Source organism: Propithecus coquereli, unplaced genomic scaffold, assembly GCF_000956105.1.
Source record: "Propithecus coquereli isolate 6110/MARCELLA unplaced genomic scaffold, Pcoq_1.0 Scaffold9, whole genome shotgun sequence".
NCBI classification, from domain to species: Eukaryota; Metazoa; Chordata; class Mammalia; order Primates; family Indriidae; genus Propithecus; species Propithecus coquereli.
Window position 1 is genome coordinate 4,721,482 of NW_012155284.1, and position 17,586 is coordinate 4,739,067.

A 17,586-nucleotide genomic window follows, 5' to 3' on the forward strand; every position below is an offset into this window, starting at 1 on the left:
TTTCTTAATATTTTTATTGTGGATTTAAAAAACACTGAACTAATAAGAGAAAGTTGTACTTTTCATGAAAAGTATAAAACTTGTACTTTTCATTAAAAGTGTTTTGCAGTGATACTTATATCAAGATTTATGTAAAGATTGTGCATTATCTGCAGACACTTAGCAAGGGAAAAATACTTCATTAAATGATATTAACCTAAATCATTTTACATGATTTTTTAATTATATTATGACAATGCATAAATACATACATATTGCTTTTAAATAATTTACTGATTTTTATCTCAATTGTATTCAATTAAGCTTTTTTAAAAAGATAATTTAGATTCACATGCAGTTATAAGAAATAATTCAGAGAGATCTGGTAACCCTTCCTCAGTTTCCCCCAATGGTAATATCTTACAAAACTATAGTACAGTATAACCAGGATATTGACATTGATACAGTCAAGATTCAGACTATTTCCATCACAGGATCATTTATATTGCCATTTTATAACTAAACACACTTTCTTCTGGATGCTTAACTCTGCCCTCCCAATACTTAAGCCCTGGCAACCATTAATCTTTCTCTATTTCTACAATTTTGTCGTTTCAAGAATGTTAAATAAATGGAATTATATGATATATAACCTTCATTGTAGATTATCCATTTTATCATTATATAATGTCCCCCTCTGTCTGTAGTAATTTTCTTTGCTCTGACATGTACTTTATCTAATATTAATATAGCCATTCCTGTTTTTCTTTGATTAATATTAGCATATTACATATTTTTTCCATCCTTTTACTTTCAGCTTGTCTGTATCTTTGTATTTGAAGTGAGTTTCTTATAGACAGAATATAGTTGGGTCATGTATTTCAATCTACTCTTCCAGTGTTTGTCTTTTAATTGGTATATTTATTTATATTTAATCTAATTATTGATTTTTCAGTGTTAAGCCTGCCATTTTATTTTTTGTTTCATTTGTTCTCTCTGTTCTTCATTTCTCTGTTTTTCTGTTGTCTTCCTGTGGGTTATTTAAACATTTTTTAAAATTCCATTTTTATTTATCTATGGTTAATTTGAATGTATCTCTTTGCATGGGAGTAGCTCCCAGCTAGTCCTGCTCTGATAGCTGTCTGTCTGGGAGGGATAGAAGTGCCTCATTATTATTGTTCCACATGTATCTTTCACTGATACTCACCGTGGTATGGGGGAATGGCTTTGGTTACTACTAGGTGTGGCGCTTCAAGTCCTGACTGTCCTCTAGTCATCCTCTGACATCATCACACTGGGGAGGAATAAGGTCACTATGTCACTAATGGGTAGGCTTAGAAGTCCAAGCACCCCACTTGATCTCTAGTGACACCATGAGGGTTCTTATTACTTCCTGGTGAGGATGAAAATCTTGGTCCCATTCCAGCCTTTTCTGAAACCACCTTGATAGGGTGGTTGGGGCATCACATTACAGCCTAGTGAAAGTCTAGGATCATCATCTCAGCCTTTACTGGTAGGAATGGGGGTAGAGCTGTAGTTTTTTCTTTGAAGTTGGCTGCACTAGAATAATTATTTCTAAAAGTTTTCTGTCTTGCTAGACTTCCCCTATCTTGGTCCTTTGGGAGTTTGTTTTTTCTGTACTTGTTGCCAGCTTCTCCAGCATCTGGTCTTGGAGAGATGAGATAAAAAGTAAACTCAGGAAGCTTACTGTTGTGTCATTCTTTGGGTCCTGAGGTCCCTATCCAATCTTCCTTCTTCTCATTGCCTTTCAGAGTCTTCTTATGTTTGTTTTATATGTAATGTTTTGTGTTTCTAGTTGTATTTAGTGAGAGAAATTAGAAAAAGTATATCAATTCCATCTTCCCAGAAGCAGAAAATATGTTTCAAATACCTGGTAACAAAAATTACCTCTAAACAGTAGTTGAATTGGATGTATGTGGATATTATTGTGTTTGTGTTCTTTTTGTTTGTTTATTTTGGGGACTAAATGCCTGTAGGTAGGCATATTTTATTGGGGTAGATAAAGAATTTAAAACAAAAACCTGGAATCAACTCTTATGGATATTCATAAATCTCAGACTGAGACTTTTTTCAAACAACTCAGGGATGTACTTAATCACTAGTTTTTACCTGTCAAGCTTTATTATGATTTCCTTTATGTTACTATTCATACAGTTTTCCTCCTTCTTCTGACTCTTTGGTCTAGTTATAGGGTAACTGACAATTTATGGAAATAGTTTTGAGGTTTTGTGTAGTGTCATATTATAGGCTTTGTTAGAATCTAGTGGTCATGTGTTCCCTATAGGTAGGGAACTATAAGTATTTCTATGGGGATTTAATACTCAAAGATTAACTATGTAATATAGTGGAAACATCATCTATGGCACTGTTACTGTGTTATAAAATAAGAAAAAAATCAAGGCTTTTATTCCATCTAAGTTGTATAATATTTTTATTTTTTATTTTATTTTTAAAAATATGTGTATATGTATGTGTGTATGTATTTAAAGACAGAGTGTTGCTCTGTTGCCTGGGCTAGAGTGCCGTGGCGTCAGGCTAGCTCACAGCAACCTCAAACTCCTGGGCTCAAGCAGTCCTTCTGCCTCAGCCTCGTGAGTAGCTAGGACCACAGGCATGTGCCACCATGCCCGGCTAATTTTTTCTGTATATTTTTAGTTGTTCAGCTAATTTCTTTCTATTTTTTTAGTAGAGACAGGGTCTTGCTATTGCTCAGGCTGGTCTCAAACTCCGGGGCTCAAGCTATCCTCCTTCCTTGGCCTCTCAAAGTGCTAGGACTAGATATGAGCCCCTGTGCCAGGCCTGTATATTTTTTGAAATTGCCCCAACAGTAGTACATTATAACAGTAAAATGTTATTGTAGATGTTTTAAAAAAAAGTTTTCTTTGACTGTATAATCACTTGAGCTGTTGTTCAAGGTGTGAACTAATCTTGGGATTGGGTTTCTTTTATTGTAGGATGATGGTCTAGAAGACAATGAAAAGAATTTCTATGAATCTGATGACGAACAGAAGGAAAAGACTGACAAAAAAAAGAAGACATATGCTATGGATCCAGACCACAGACTCTTGATTAGAAATACAAAGCCTTTGCTTCAGAGCAGGAATGCAGCGGTACGTTAAAATCCTTCTAAGAAATAATTCACAGATTTTTAAAAATAGTAATGAAAAGTATGTAAATTTAGTAAATGAGTGTATGTATGCTAATGGAGCATTTGTTTGTTTACTTACCAAACACATGTAATGCATATTTGGAAATACAGTGTGAAATATAAGCTATACATTTAGAGAACTAATTTCTGGAAAGTAATGCCTAAATTTGTTTCAGCCTTCAATGTTTCCAGGTATGCAGAATTAGGTTTTGATGAGAATACCTGGTTTGGTAGTTGTTGGCCTAATGGACTTCATTTGCTTTTCTATAGTTTTGTTAATTGGCTTTTTAATTAATATAAGTTATGAGCCCAAGTTGTTTCTCAATTAATTATATTAGCCTTTATGCAAAGACCGTATATTTCTCAGTTACTCCATTGTGTTTAAGAGTCCATAATGTTTCTATCTATGTAACAGAATTTTTTTTTTTTTTTTTTTTTTTTTGAGACAGAGTGTTGCTCTGTTGCCTGGGCTAGAGTGCCGTGGCGTCAGGCTAGCTCACAGCAACCTCAAACTCCTGGGCTCAAGCAGTCCTTCTGCCTCAGCCTCGTGAGTAGCTAGGACCACAGGCATGTGCCACCATGCCCGGCTAATTTTTTCTGTATATTTTTAGTTGTTCAGCTAATTTCTTTCTATTTTTTTAGTAGAGACAGGGTCTTGCTATTGCTCAGGCTGGTCTCGACCTACTGAGCTTAAATGATCCCTGCCTCCTAGAGTGCTAGGATTACAGGCATGAGCCACCACCCCCAGCCTATCTGACAGAATTTTTAAGAAACTAAAGTATAGCAAAAGTAATACCTCATACATAGTAAACTTACATTGGTAGTAATAGTAACTAAAAATCATCTTTGTTTGAGACCTAAGGTTTTTTTTTTGTTTGACATCTTTTTAAATAACCTTTTATATTTTAGAAGAATACATGTACACAATAAAAAATTAGAAAATATAAATTAGTAAAACTAAAAAAAAAATTAAAACATCACATTCTCATCACTCAGAAATCATTATAATATCTTAGTGCATTTTCTTCCAGATCTTTTTTTGTCTGCATAAATATACATATATTCACATATATATGTACATATATATTTTTAACCAAGATAAAAATCTTACCATGTGTAGTAATTTTTAAGCTGCTTTTTTTCCTAGTCAGTTCTCTCCACCTTTCTATTTCAATAAAATTTCATCTCATAAAATACCAATTTATCTTAAATTGTCCTTTTTAGATAGTTTATCCAAACCATTATCTCATGCATTACACCTGGTTGTTAAATTGTTTAAAGCCTCTCAAGTCCTGCAGAATGTCCTTCTCAATTTGTCTGGTTGCTGCTTTTATAATGTCATTTAATTTATTCTTTTAAACCCTGTGTTTCCTGTTAACTGGAAGTTACATCTAAAGACTTGATGAATTTAAGTTAAACATTTTCTTAAAATTTTTTTAATCAAAATATTCTTAATGAATTGTTTTCTTATATTAGGGAAAACTTTGAATATGAGGAACTTTACTTGAATTATTTTCTGTTTTCTGATTCTTGAGAATTTAGAGTTTACAACTTTGTATATCTTAGTAATCAGCAGCAGTTTTTATCATACACCTAGTAATTGTTTCCAAATCATTATTCAGTAACCATGTTCAGTCATAACAAAAATATTATGCCACTGATGTTGTCAAATATGATATTATTTTAGTGTGCCCTAGCTTAGCCAGACACTAGTTAGGTAGCTGCAATTTGCCATCTAAAACTCTGCTTTATGAGTGAATCACTGTTAATTTATCTTTGTCTTAGAAATTGATTTTAAAGTTCAAGTACTTACTGATCAAAATTGTTCTCAAATGATGAAACAAATCAAGATAGTTTACTTTTTGTCGTAGTATATTTTGGTACCCTGTTTTTCGATGCTGCTAAATATACGTAAAGGCTGACTTTTGAAGAATTGTGAATAGCTTTTTTCTTAACCTTATACTCAGGTTTATGGAGAGACTTTGAGAATTTGTTTCAGAAAACTTAGTCATTGCTGTGTAGATTGAATTGCAGATAGAAGCTGGAAATAGAATGTTAACAGTCTAAAATAAGGTGATAGTGGTGTGAATATTTAAGAATAGAAAAGTGAATATAGTTTGTACTTTATTATGAACATACATGATGTAACTGTAGAACGCCTTTGAGACTGTATATTTTTAGTCTTTTTGGATTTTGAAGTTTTGGGAGCTCTCCTCTTGGCTTTTATAAATTAGCCTATACATTTCAAATTTTGAGTTTAGAAGAAACTTTAAACTGTTGGATTTGCAAATATTGAGGAAAAAGAAGATTGTTTAGTCCTTTTGGATTTTGGAATGCCCTAATATATTAGAATGAATGACATACCAAGTGGAAGCTAGAATTTTAAAAACATTGACATATATAGAAAGTACAGTTTATGTTCTTGCCAGTAGGATTGGACTTATTATTTATGATGGAATAGCATTTAATTGTGATGTATAAAATACATTAAAATTAAGCTTCAATTTTCCATTAAAATTAAGCTTCAATTTTCTTTTCTGTCATATACTAAATAATTTGCCAGCTATGTGCTTTAATATTTTTACAAATGACTATCATGTTGTATTAGGTCAATCATTAATTGGGATTCTTTTATCTTTGTAAGATTTTAAATTTAGGAGAGTTTATTCTATAATTGAAGCATATTTTATAGATCATAAGTGAAGAAATGAGATATTCTTGCACTCCTAAAATTCTCAACTGATATCTAAAAGCATAATCAGTCTTGTAGAAAAGTACAACAAATGCCAAACAACAGTAAATTTAGGACCCTGTAATCTGTAATTTTTAAAATACGGTTTTTTAGTTTCAGAAGAAACTCTCTTTACCTCAAGCACTCTCATGTGCTGCCTACTGTCCTATAGCTATGTCTCTGCAGTTGTCACTCTGAATCTAAGTGTGAAGGCACTTAGCGGAAACACAGTACTCGTATATTTTGAGACAGAGAAACTCTAATCACCCTTATAATGGCTTTGAACTAAAGACTATTTTTAAGGTCTGTATTTTGAAAAAAAAATCATTTCAAATGCTGCTTTAGATGTATTGTTTTAATGGAGTTCCTTTCATTATAACTTAAATGTGCTGATTTTTCTTTCTTTCAGCCTACTTTTACTGTTATACTGAAGTATCTGGCTTCATTTTGAAAGGCATGCTTACAATCCTTAAAAATTCCCAGTCTCAGAGCAGTGGTAGCAGCACTAGGAGGAGCATGGAATTTTGAGTGTCTTGTTGAGCTTTGCCACATACTGGCTGTCACATCTTGAGTAGTTCATTTAACATCTATTTTCTTTTCTGAGGATGTATCAGTTTCCTAGCACTATCATACAAATTGCCACAAACTGGGTGGATTAAAACAACAGAAATTTATTCTCACATTTCAGTAAATCAGAAGTCCAAAATCAGGTTGTAAACAGCGTTGGTTTCCTCTGGAGGCTCTGAGGGAAAAAGCTTCTCTTTCCCAGCTTCTGGTGGTTGCTAGCAGTTCTTGGCATTTCTTGGCTGGTAGATGCATCACTCTAATCTCTGCCTCCATTTTCACATTGCCTTCTTCTCTGTGTCTTTTTCTGTCTCTTATAAGGACACTCTGATTGAATGTAGGGCCTATTCGAATCCAGCATGGTCTCATTTCAGTCCTTACCTTAATCATTTCTGTAGAGACCCATCTCCTAAATAAGATCACATTCTGAGGACAGACAAAAATTTGGAGGAGGGGACTTCTTCAACTCACTACAAATAATAACATATTTTATCTTACTTCACAGAAATTTTGTATGAGTTAAAGGAAACAATATCTAATAATGTATTTTGAAATTGTAGAATGCTCTAGTGTTCCTAGTTCCTATTATTTTCATGCTTTATCTTTTAGGTGGTTATGGCAGTTGCTCAGCTGTATTGGCACATAGCACCAAAATCTGAAACTGGAATTATTTCTAAATCACTAGTGCGTTTACTTCGTAGCAATAGGTAAGTCGATATTTTATATATGTTTTTTCTTTTGTGTTTCTTCAAAAGTAATGTTTGAACAAATATAATCTATCTTTCAGGCATTTAATAAGTAGCTCTGCTTACATTGTATCAACAAGATTTCATACTTATGGGGATCAATATAAAAGGATTTATAACATTTATCTCAAACTTAATGATAAATATTGAAAATTTTTTAACCTTAGCCCAAAGAGATCGAAAATATTTGTGGCATAGAGTAGTATATGCTGTCACTAGTAGCTTAGTGTTTGATATTTTTAGGTATGACAATAATGATGTTTGGGAGTTTTAGTAAATCTGGAATTGCTGAAAAACTATACTGAGGTGCTATCAGATTGACTTAATTACTGTGGTTTGCTCTATTTTAAAAAGAGAGCTATACAGAAACAGGACATTGGTATTTTGAGACAAGAGTCTGCCAACCTCCTCATATGCTAGCAAATTAATAAACTCTTCAAAAAAAAAACGCTATATATATTTTTTTATTTCAAAGTATTATGGGGATGCAAATGTTTTTGGTTATGTGGATGACTTTTGTAATGCTTGAGTCAGGGTTATAAGTGTGCCTGTCACCTAGATAGTGTTCATCATACCCCTTAGGTAGGTTTTTGCCCATCCCCTCTTCTCCCCTCCCCCTGTTGGATTTCCATTGAGTTATACTTCCCTCTATGCACATATGTGAAGAGAGCTATATTTTTAATAGCTATTGATTTTAAAGAATTACATATTCTTTTAGTTTTTATAGATATTTACATAGAAAGCAAGGAAGCATGCCACCTTCTTTTTAATTTTACCTCCTTATAATTCAGTGATTCAGGTCAACAATTCAAAACACTTGTACTGATTTCCCATGACATGTAACATGAGAAGCATGATTTCAAGTTTAAGATGAGATATTTTTTGTTTGTTTTCTGTATTTAAGAGTAACTTTGTTTCAGCTATTGAGCACGCCTTAGATATTTTGCAATAATGAATTGTTTTAAATTAAAAATTTTGTTTTTTCATTGAGTGCTTACTTCCACTAACTGGGTGGGGAAAAAAGATATATATTTATTTTTGCCCTTAACCTAGAACTTAGCACTCAACTTTAGCCTTTGACTAGATTTTGTTATTCCTTGGTAACAAGTGAGATGCCATTTCCTTTGTGTTGCTGGTCCCTCTGTCTTTATACCTAGTCATTCTTTTCTCTTTTGTCAGTTCAAATAATTTTTCTTTTCTTTGGCTAGTTCAAAGGGTATCAGAAAGATCTGGAATGGATCTTTCACATGAAACCTTATACCAGATTCAGTTCATTTATTATATATTTGGACATAAAAATATAAATAAAAATATCATGTGACTGCTTTTTAAATCTGGCCTTCACTCTGGGCAGAATTGAGTGACAGAATGAGCCTTCAGTCAGAGTTTACATTAGCACTGTGGTCATGTTTACCCCATTAACTCTAAGAATACCTTCCTTGTATGTGTTCAAAGCAGATACAATATTGACTTTGTATTTTAAGAGCACATTATTATAAAATTGGTTTTAATTCTTCCTCATGACAAATCACTTCTAATTTATTATATAACTTATTGCTGATTCTTTTTCATTATTGTACTGTTTACTCAAAGATGTTTCATTGGAAAATATACCCAGTGAAAATTCTCTTTTAATTTCTAGGGAGGTGCAGTATATTGTCCTACAAAATATAGCAACTATGTCAATTCAAAGAAAGGTATGTACATTAGGACACACAATTTAACAGGAAAATGAACATATTAGTACCATAAATGTATTTATATATTTATTTTTGTGATTTAGGGCATGTTTGAACCTTATTTGAAGAGTTTCTATGTTAGGTCAACTGATCCAACTATGATCAAGACACTGAAGGTGTGTATGTTTTCATTTTTCACATGCTCTTAATACGTGTTTACTTTGCAGAGATAGTGCTATAACTTTCTAGCATCTGAAAAACGGAGTCCGATACATTTAAGGATTTTTCTTTATACTTTCTCATCTATATTCTTATGTACTATTAATAGTTACTGTGTTACATTCTGATAAAGTTAAGACATGCTGCCTACACCTTGGATAACTCATGCCGAAGGAGACAAGCATGTAAATAGATAATTTTAGCACTGTGTATTTTAAGTGATACAGCAATTTGAATTGAGTGCCGTGAAAACAGAAAGGTGAGACTAATTCTTTGAAAGCTTTGGAAAAGATGATGTTTGGAAGGATCTTAAAAGAATGACATTGTCAATTTTTTTGTTGTTGGTAGGTTGATTGGGAGGTTGAAGGGTTGGGAGTAGGTGAGAAGCACAGTTTATGTTGACACAAGGGATTACGAAAGAGTGTTGTTTTCAGAGAAAGATAACTACAATGTAGAGTGAAGTTAGGAGTATAAAGCTATAATGATTAAAACAGTATGATATTTAGAAAGAAAAGTAAGTAAAAATTTACTGTATAATAGAAGAGACATTACAAACCAATGGGGAAAAGATGGACTATTCAGTAAATATTAGAATTATGTATTATTCACATAGAAACTGAGTTCAATCATAAGAAAATCCAAGACACACCCAAATTGAAGGATATTTTATAAAAAATCTGGTTTCTAATCATCAAAAGTCTCAGTTTCTTAGTTTTTTTTGACTTTCATGACTCTAATTCATACTTAAGGGGAAAAGTAAATATAATATGGGATATTGAACTGGATCCTGTCATTATACATTATTGAGACAATTAATGAAACTTAAATGTGTAGTGACAATTGCACAGAAGTAATACATCAGTGTTAATTTCCCAATTTTCTTGGTTGTATTGTGGTCTGTAGAACATGTCCTTTTTTATAGGAAATATACATAAGTGTTTGGGGATGATATGGCATCAGATTGGCAACTATAGTCTCAAATTGTTCAGAGAGGAAAAAAAGTTCTTTATACTATACATGTAACTTTTTGTATGATTGAGATTATTTTTAAAAAGTTGTTCAAAAAGTTAAAATATAGTCACCAAAATAAAATGAGAAGTTAAGCCATAATCTGGGAGAAAACCTTCTCAGTACATGTATCTGAATAAATGGCTTGTACCCAGAATATATAAAGAACTCCTTCTACAATCTGTGCCTTTTAATTGGAATGTTTAGATCATTTACTTTTAATGTAATTATTGATATGAGTGTATTTATGTGTCCATGTCTTATTTTCTGTTTGTCTCATCTGTTCTCTTCCTTTTTTCTTTTTCTTGCTTTTCTTCAGATTAACTATTTTTTTATGAGTAAAAAAAAAGTTTTTTTGCAAGCCCATTGGAGATGGACTTATAATTACATATTTATTATATCTATAAATCCAGAAGAGGGAATTAAAATGTCTAAGTATTTGGGATGGTAGAATGTAGGAGAACAAATCAAGACAACTGGTATCTGGAAAGCATGTATTAGATGGAGGGCAAATTGTTTTCTAACTTTACTAACAAAAGGCAAAAATTAAACTAGCTTAAATTGTTTAAGTTAATTAGATATAAAGTTGGGACAAACAATGAGTAAGGTGTAGGAGTCTCCTTTTTCTAATTATTTTTTAAGAACTAGTAATTGTCTAGTCTCTCTATCAGCATAAGACAGACTAAATTCACCTTGAAGGGTATAATGCCTCATCACATTGGTGGCAGTGTGATTTTTTAAAAATAGAAATTACCTTTCAATTAGATGCCTAGGCTTTATTAAGTTTATTTTTACTTATGTTTTAAAATCTTTACTTTCTCTTTTTTTCTACCATAGCTTGAAATTTTGACAAACCTGGCAAATGAAGCTAACATATCAACTCTTCTTCGAGAATTTCAGGTATGTGTATAATGCTAATTATAAAATAACTTCTAAAACATATGTTCAATTCTTAAGTTAAACTTGTATCTTTCCTCATCTAGAAATATGTAATTATGTAAATAGTGATTTGGGGCAACAATGACAACTAAGAAATTGATAAATTTTTAATGATAACCTTTAACTACAAATTTACAACTTAAAGGAAATGGAATAATACTTCCTTTCATGTTTTCATAGTATTTTAAAGACTTTGATTTTAACTTTGTTTGGAATTTCATTTCTGGAAAGGATGTTATCTTTTTGTGTTGTCATCACCTGTAGTCCTGTCTGTACTCTGCACTCATGAAAATGGCTTCATTTCTTACCTGGTTGTCCCTGTTCGATTGACCTATCACTATTTTAGACACTGTACAATTTTAGCCTCATGTACAACTCGAAAACATTTGGTTTATAAGTACCCCACCATGATTTTTTTAATTGTTGTTTTTCTTTTTCTTTTTTTCTTTTTTGTATTTTTACACCATACATGCTGATGGATGAGTTGCTTCTTAGCTTATTTCCCAAAAAAATACTATTCAAAAATTACTTGATGGACACGATGCCTTTTATGATGGAAGGGTCATCTCTGAAGCCTCAGTGATGGAGCACAGCAATAGAAAACTTTATGTCAGTAGTATGAGTTTTACATCTCATCGGCAGTTTTCCTTTTTTTTTTTTTTTTTTTTTTTTTGAGACAGATTCTCACTATGTTGCCCGGGCTAGAGTGCCATGGGTCATCCTAGCTCACAGCAACCTCAAACTCCTGGGCTAAAGCCATCCTACTGCCTCAGCCTCCCAAGTAGCTGGGACTACAGGCATGCGCCACCACGATTGGCTAATTTTTCTAATTTTAGTAGAGACAGGGTCTCGCTCTTGCTCAGGCTGTTTTCGAACTCCTGAGCTCAAACAATCCACCCGCCTCGGCCTCCCAGAGAGCTAGGATTACAGGCGTGAGCCATCGGCAGTTTTCTTAACAAAAACATTCCACATGCTGCACACTAGTCACAGAGTTTTTATCAATGCCTAACTTTTATAGATTTAATTTATTTTGTTGCCGTAATTCTTCTATAAGCCCATATTAAATTTCTTTTTAGCTATATAGACCCTTTATTTCTTTTTAGCTGTGTGGTTTTAAAGTTTTTTGAGGAATAGTAGAATATTATGGCATATCCATGATATATATTTTCATAACTGGATTACTTTTTCATGCTATGTGTTTTTCTAAAAAAATTCCTTATAAAATTAAGATGTCTTGGAGACACACTTATATTTATATGCCAAAAAATGTAGTGTCTTAAGTTCTTATCCAGTAATCTTATTAGCTATAGATCATTGCTGAATTTGATTTTTACTTCATTCTTATATTTTATTTATTTATTAATCTTTGAGTTTTGGTTTTCGTGTTTGCTCTTGTCCCTTTTTCTGTTGTCCTGTGTAATCTCTTTGGGTGTCTTCTCCTGTCTATTTTCTGCTTATGTCAATTCTCCTGGAATTGTAGGAAGGGAATCTTAGGTAATCTTAAGGAAGTGTTTGGTTGTATAGAGGTCACACACTAGACCTGTTTGAGAATGTTTGTGATTTAGTTGTTTCATTTAGGATCAGGATATTTAATAAGGCCCATTTTTTAGTCAAACTATTAAACATATTCTTTCTTCACATATTCATTTTTATCATTGTCTAAATTTGTACTTTATTTCTATTTATGTGTTATGTTCATAGTTAAACACTGTTTTTAATAACTTTTTTAGTAAAATAGGAAATTTTTCTAAAGATTCATAAGTATTTTTTTTTAATTGAGGAAAATTGGATAATCTATTTAGGAACAGTTTTAAGTATAGTTGGTGTTACCTTCGTGGAACTAGGGAAGTTTAATTTGTTTATTTCTTCATATTTAATCACCTTCTTGGTCCCTTTCTTACTAAATTTGTCCTTTTTTTTTTCAGCTATTCTTAGATTCTCTCCCTCACTTGTCATTTAGACACCATTTAAATGTATATATCTCTCTTGTATTTTAGATAACCATAGTGTTAATTTTAAATTGTGTACTTCTCATTTGAGGTTGGGAGTCTTTTTAAAAAATTTCAGTTGAAAATGGGATTTTAAATCCTATGTATATATAATATATAAAATATAAATATGCATATTAAAAGTACATTTGTTTCTGTTAACAATGAAAGCTTACTTTTTTAAATTGGGAAAGTTCTAACCAAAGTGAAATTCTCTTAGGACCATTATAAATTTTGTAAATATATTTTAACATTCAATTGTTAATCAGTGATTTTTTATTTTTAAGTTTGTATAAACATGCTGTTTAAAGTGTTTTTAAAAGTATACTTCTAAAGAAAAGCTATTTCAAAAGTATGATATTGTATTGTGAACTGAGTATTTATAGTCTTTATTGAAATGCTGTTCACTGTAGCTGTTGTTAGGGTTTTGCAACCATTGTGATACCATCTTGAAAGTAAAATGTTTGTGAATAGCATACTGGTCTTACTCCTTTTCTCCCAATTTTTAGAGTTAGTGTCTCTGAAAAAGTGACCCTTTTTTTTCATAGATTCACAGATGCTGCTGGTTAAATGAACTGAAACCTCCAAAGAGAGAGTTCTCATCATCTCTTTCAACCTTGCACTTAAACTAATTGCTGTCTTTGGGTGACTGCTCCCTACTATCTGTTTTGGAGTCTCAAGCCACTGTGGCCACAGGTGAATGAGCCTGGCTTGAAAATGTGCTTCTTCTATAGGCACATTCTTTAAGTAAAAAAACAAAACTAAGTTAATCTAAGTCATCAGTCAGGCCTCCTATTGTGTTTATGAGAAGATTATGTATTCTGAAATTCTTATATGTTGACAAAGCTTAATATAATAGGGTTTTTGGTTCACTTCATAGTACCAACATGTAAACGAATTGAACTAATATTTTCTAGACCTATGTGAAAAGCCAAGATAAACAATTTGCAGCAGCTACTATTCAGACTATAGGCAGATGTGCAACCAATATCTCAGAAGTCACTGATACATGCCTCAATGGCCTGGTCTGTCTGCTGTCCAACAGGGATGGTAAGTTGACAGTTTCGTTTTATTTTCAAGTGATTTGTAATTTGAGTATTTTTGGTATTATCTGTAAGTTGTAACCTTTTTTAACTTTGCATTTTAATTTTTCCAATATGTCATTAGTATAGTCACAATAAGTAGCATTTTGTCCTTGAAATGAACAGAAATGCACACATTCTGGTTTTCTTAAGTAAATTAGATAATTTAGCTAGCATTGTTTTGCCTCAACAGAACTAAGAAAGTTTAATTTGTTTGTTTTAATTCTTGACAGTTTAACCACCTTCATTGTACCCTTTGCACAAAGGTTCTATTTTACTGCTTTTTAATGACCTATAAGTCATGCATAATATTGGTTCACCTGCAGAGGGTGCTAAAAGCAGGCAAATGACTTTATAACGTGGAGCAGTGGCTAGATCAAAAAATACGTTAACTGTGTACCTTCAATGTTTTTTCCCCCCAGAAATTCATCTAATAATTTTATATTAAAGATTAACTAGATTCAAAAACCATCAATTTGGTACAGCTTCATATTTTAAGCCAAACGATATCTAAGTGTTTGGTAAAACTCTATAGGTAATATCCAGTAAAATATGTAATCTAGATTTTATATTGTTCTGCGGTAAAGTGTCAGCTATTTCTATAGGTATGGCTTTAGAATTAATGGGGCCATTTAGAGAAAGAAAAACAATTCAACTTTTACCTTTAAAATAATTTATTTAGAAGACTTGTTATAATTGTATATTTGATCAAAATGAAATTTTTTTTGAAAAAGCATAATTTCCTGTGTAAAATCATTGAAATTATTAGTGGAATTTTAAATATATACTTATGTTATGTCTAGATACAGGCACATATGACATAGACATGAGGTGAAACATAACAAAATTGATTATTTTTAATATTTTATTTGAAAAATAACTTTTCATGACAATAATCCTGTTATCCCTAATTATCTTTTCCCACATGTAGATCTCTTTAGAAAACAGTAACATTGTTGAAATTACTTCTGATGAAAAAAGTTGAAAGAATTTATTCCTAAATAACATTGATTTTTTTGTGAACATAAAATTTTAAACTTGTACCTGTAAACTCAAGATGTTACGACAGAACATTTGTCTACATGTAGTATTAAAATTTCAGATAAATGCCAACAAAAATTATCAAGGACATAGTTTAAAAAAATTTTTTGTCTGTACAAAGTAACAGGGGAGATAGGATGATAAATGTCATCCATTTTATCTATCCTTATTTTTAACAACGACTAATATTTTTGTCTCTGTTTCTGTGTCACACTTTAAAATGTGACTGTAAAACCATGTTTTTTATTTTCCCGTACCTTTAATAATGACTTCTATTTGACCAAATAAAATACACTCCTTGGGAAGGTAATTCCAGAATATTAAAGATTATGAACCAAAGTTTACCAGAGTAATTGTTCTTTACAATTTAGTAGCATACCAAAAAAAAAAAAAAAAACCCACCGGAAACTAGTTAGAACACTGATTAGTTCTTTCAAATACAAAACATATTCAATTTTTCTCAATTTTATTTTTTGACTCTTTTTTCTAATATGATAATTTCAAGCTGTGGATTTTAAAGCTTCAGCTTTATAACACATTAACTTATCAAACAATATTTTTATTCACTTTGATTTAAAAGATAAATGTCCTACCCCTATAGCACTTTTAAGGGAAGAATAGGTTGTTTTATAATTAGATACTGGAAGATCAATATTATATGTAATCACTCACAAAGAGTAGGAAGATTTACTAATTTAAAATCTGATATTTTAATGTTTAGGCTTTTGTTTTTGGTAAATCAAAACTCTTTATAGCTATGGATTTTTTTCCAGTTCGAATATTAACAAACATAAATTGCGTTGTCCAGGTTCTGGTTGTATAATCATCATTAACCTATAATACCCAATTAATTATCTCTTTATCATATATGCTGCATTTTTTTTGTAGTGTGGAAATCTGGCTCAATAAAATTAAGAGGTTAAACAAATGAGACTATATTAAAATCAATAACATAAAAGAACATTTTACAGTATTTTTAACAGTAGAGCCCCTTCCACTTCCTATTAAAAGATCTACTTTTTGAAATAAATAACTATGAATGTAGCCTTAGTTTCTTTAAAATCTGCAAGATTTTTTGTGACTTTTAAGAATCTGTGATTCTTTGATTTTATAGTGAAATTGATATCCCATCGTCTCTTTAGATAATGTATCTTTAAACTTCAGGGACAGCATTTAGACTCCAGTGTTTTATATATATGTTTAATCTATTTCTCTTAGATCTGTAGTTTTGCGTATGTGTATGTTTTTGAGGACTTTTCTAAGCAGACTCGAAGCTTGCCCTAAAATAGTCCATTGTCACTATCTAAGGTTAATTTGATAAGCAAATTTTTTAAGGACGTTTAGTAGGAGAAATCTGCATTTCAGTTGACTTAGGATAATTTAGTTGCCTGAGATAATTTATTTCAGGTAACATATTAGCAAAATTTGCTTGCCTGAATAACCTTATTGCCATCTTCTGTAAACTGAAAGGATTAGCAATGGAAGACCTTTTTTTGTTTAGTTTTTTAATAATTCAATAAGCATTTACTGAGGACGTGAATTAGTTGAGATATTTAATAAATGTTGAATACATTAATATAGTACTCATTTAGCTTATAAAAGATTCTTGCCTTTATGGAGCTCATAGTCTAATGAAAAGAGATAGTAATATAAAACGAGTATACTATAGTCTCCCCATATACTGTCCACTTACTCTGTTGCCAGCTATTTGCTTACATGTAGAACTAGATTATCTATGTTTCAATGTTGATGGTATCTTGAGTAAATTACCTAATCTACCTGATTCCTCATTTGTAAAATGTGTGTAATAGTACACTGTATTTCTTAGAGTTAGGTCCATTAAGTTTAGTTGAGGACAAGGAGGAAGCTAGGACAGGTCCAGCACATAGGATCATTTTGCGCTTCTGGTGGGGCAACACCACAGTGCTGAGGGCTTTGGAAACCAAAAGGTAGCATAAAGGAAAAGTAGTGTGGAATTCCTTGAAGGGAATGAGAAGGAACCTGTGGTAGGTAGAATAATGGCCCCTCAAGGGTTCCTAGGTCCTAATGCCCTGAACCTGTGAATATGTTACCTTATATGGCAAAAGGGCCTTTGCAGATGTGATTAGTTAAGGTTTTAGAGATGAGGAGATTATTCGGATGGGCCCAATGTTATCAAAAATGCCTTTATAAAGAAAGAGGGAGGCAGGAAAGTCAGAAGATGTCAGAAGCAGAGGTCAGAGTGATGTGATTGTTAGGAGGGAAGCTTGAAACAAGAAAGGTGGGGCAGCCTCGAGAAATTGGAAAAGGCAAAGAACAGATTTCCACCCCTAGAACCTCCAGAGGGAATGCAACCCTGTTGACAGCGTGATTTTAGCCTCATAAGAGCTATTAGACTTCTGACTTCGGAACTGTAAGATGAAAATTTGTGTTGTTTTAAGTTACTCTGTTTGTAGTAATCT

At 32.0% G+C, this 17,586-nt stretch overlaps 1 protein-coding gene across 1 annotated transcript in view; it reads left to right on the top strand.

Moving 5' to 3' along the window:
• Positions 1-17,586, top strand: part of AP3B1 (adaptor-related protein complex 3, beta 1 subunit) — a 271,170-nt gene that overhangs the window by 116,426 nt on the left and 137,158 nt on the right. The window contains exons 7-12 of the mRNA XM_012664483.1: positions 2,955-3,110; positions 7,053-7,150; positions 8,832-8,886; positions 8,973-9,044; positions 10,933-10,995; positions 13,940-14,072. Coding sequence (XP_012519937.1) covers positions 2,955-3,110; positions 7,053-7,150; positions 8,832-8,886; positions 8,973-9,044; positions 10,933-10,995; positions 13,940-14,072 — 577 coding nt within the window. The remainder of the gene's footprint in view (positions 1-2,954; positions 3,111-7,052; positions 7,151-8,831; positions 8,887-8,972; positions 9,045-10,932; positions 10,996-13,939; positions 14,073-17,586) is intronic.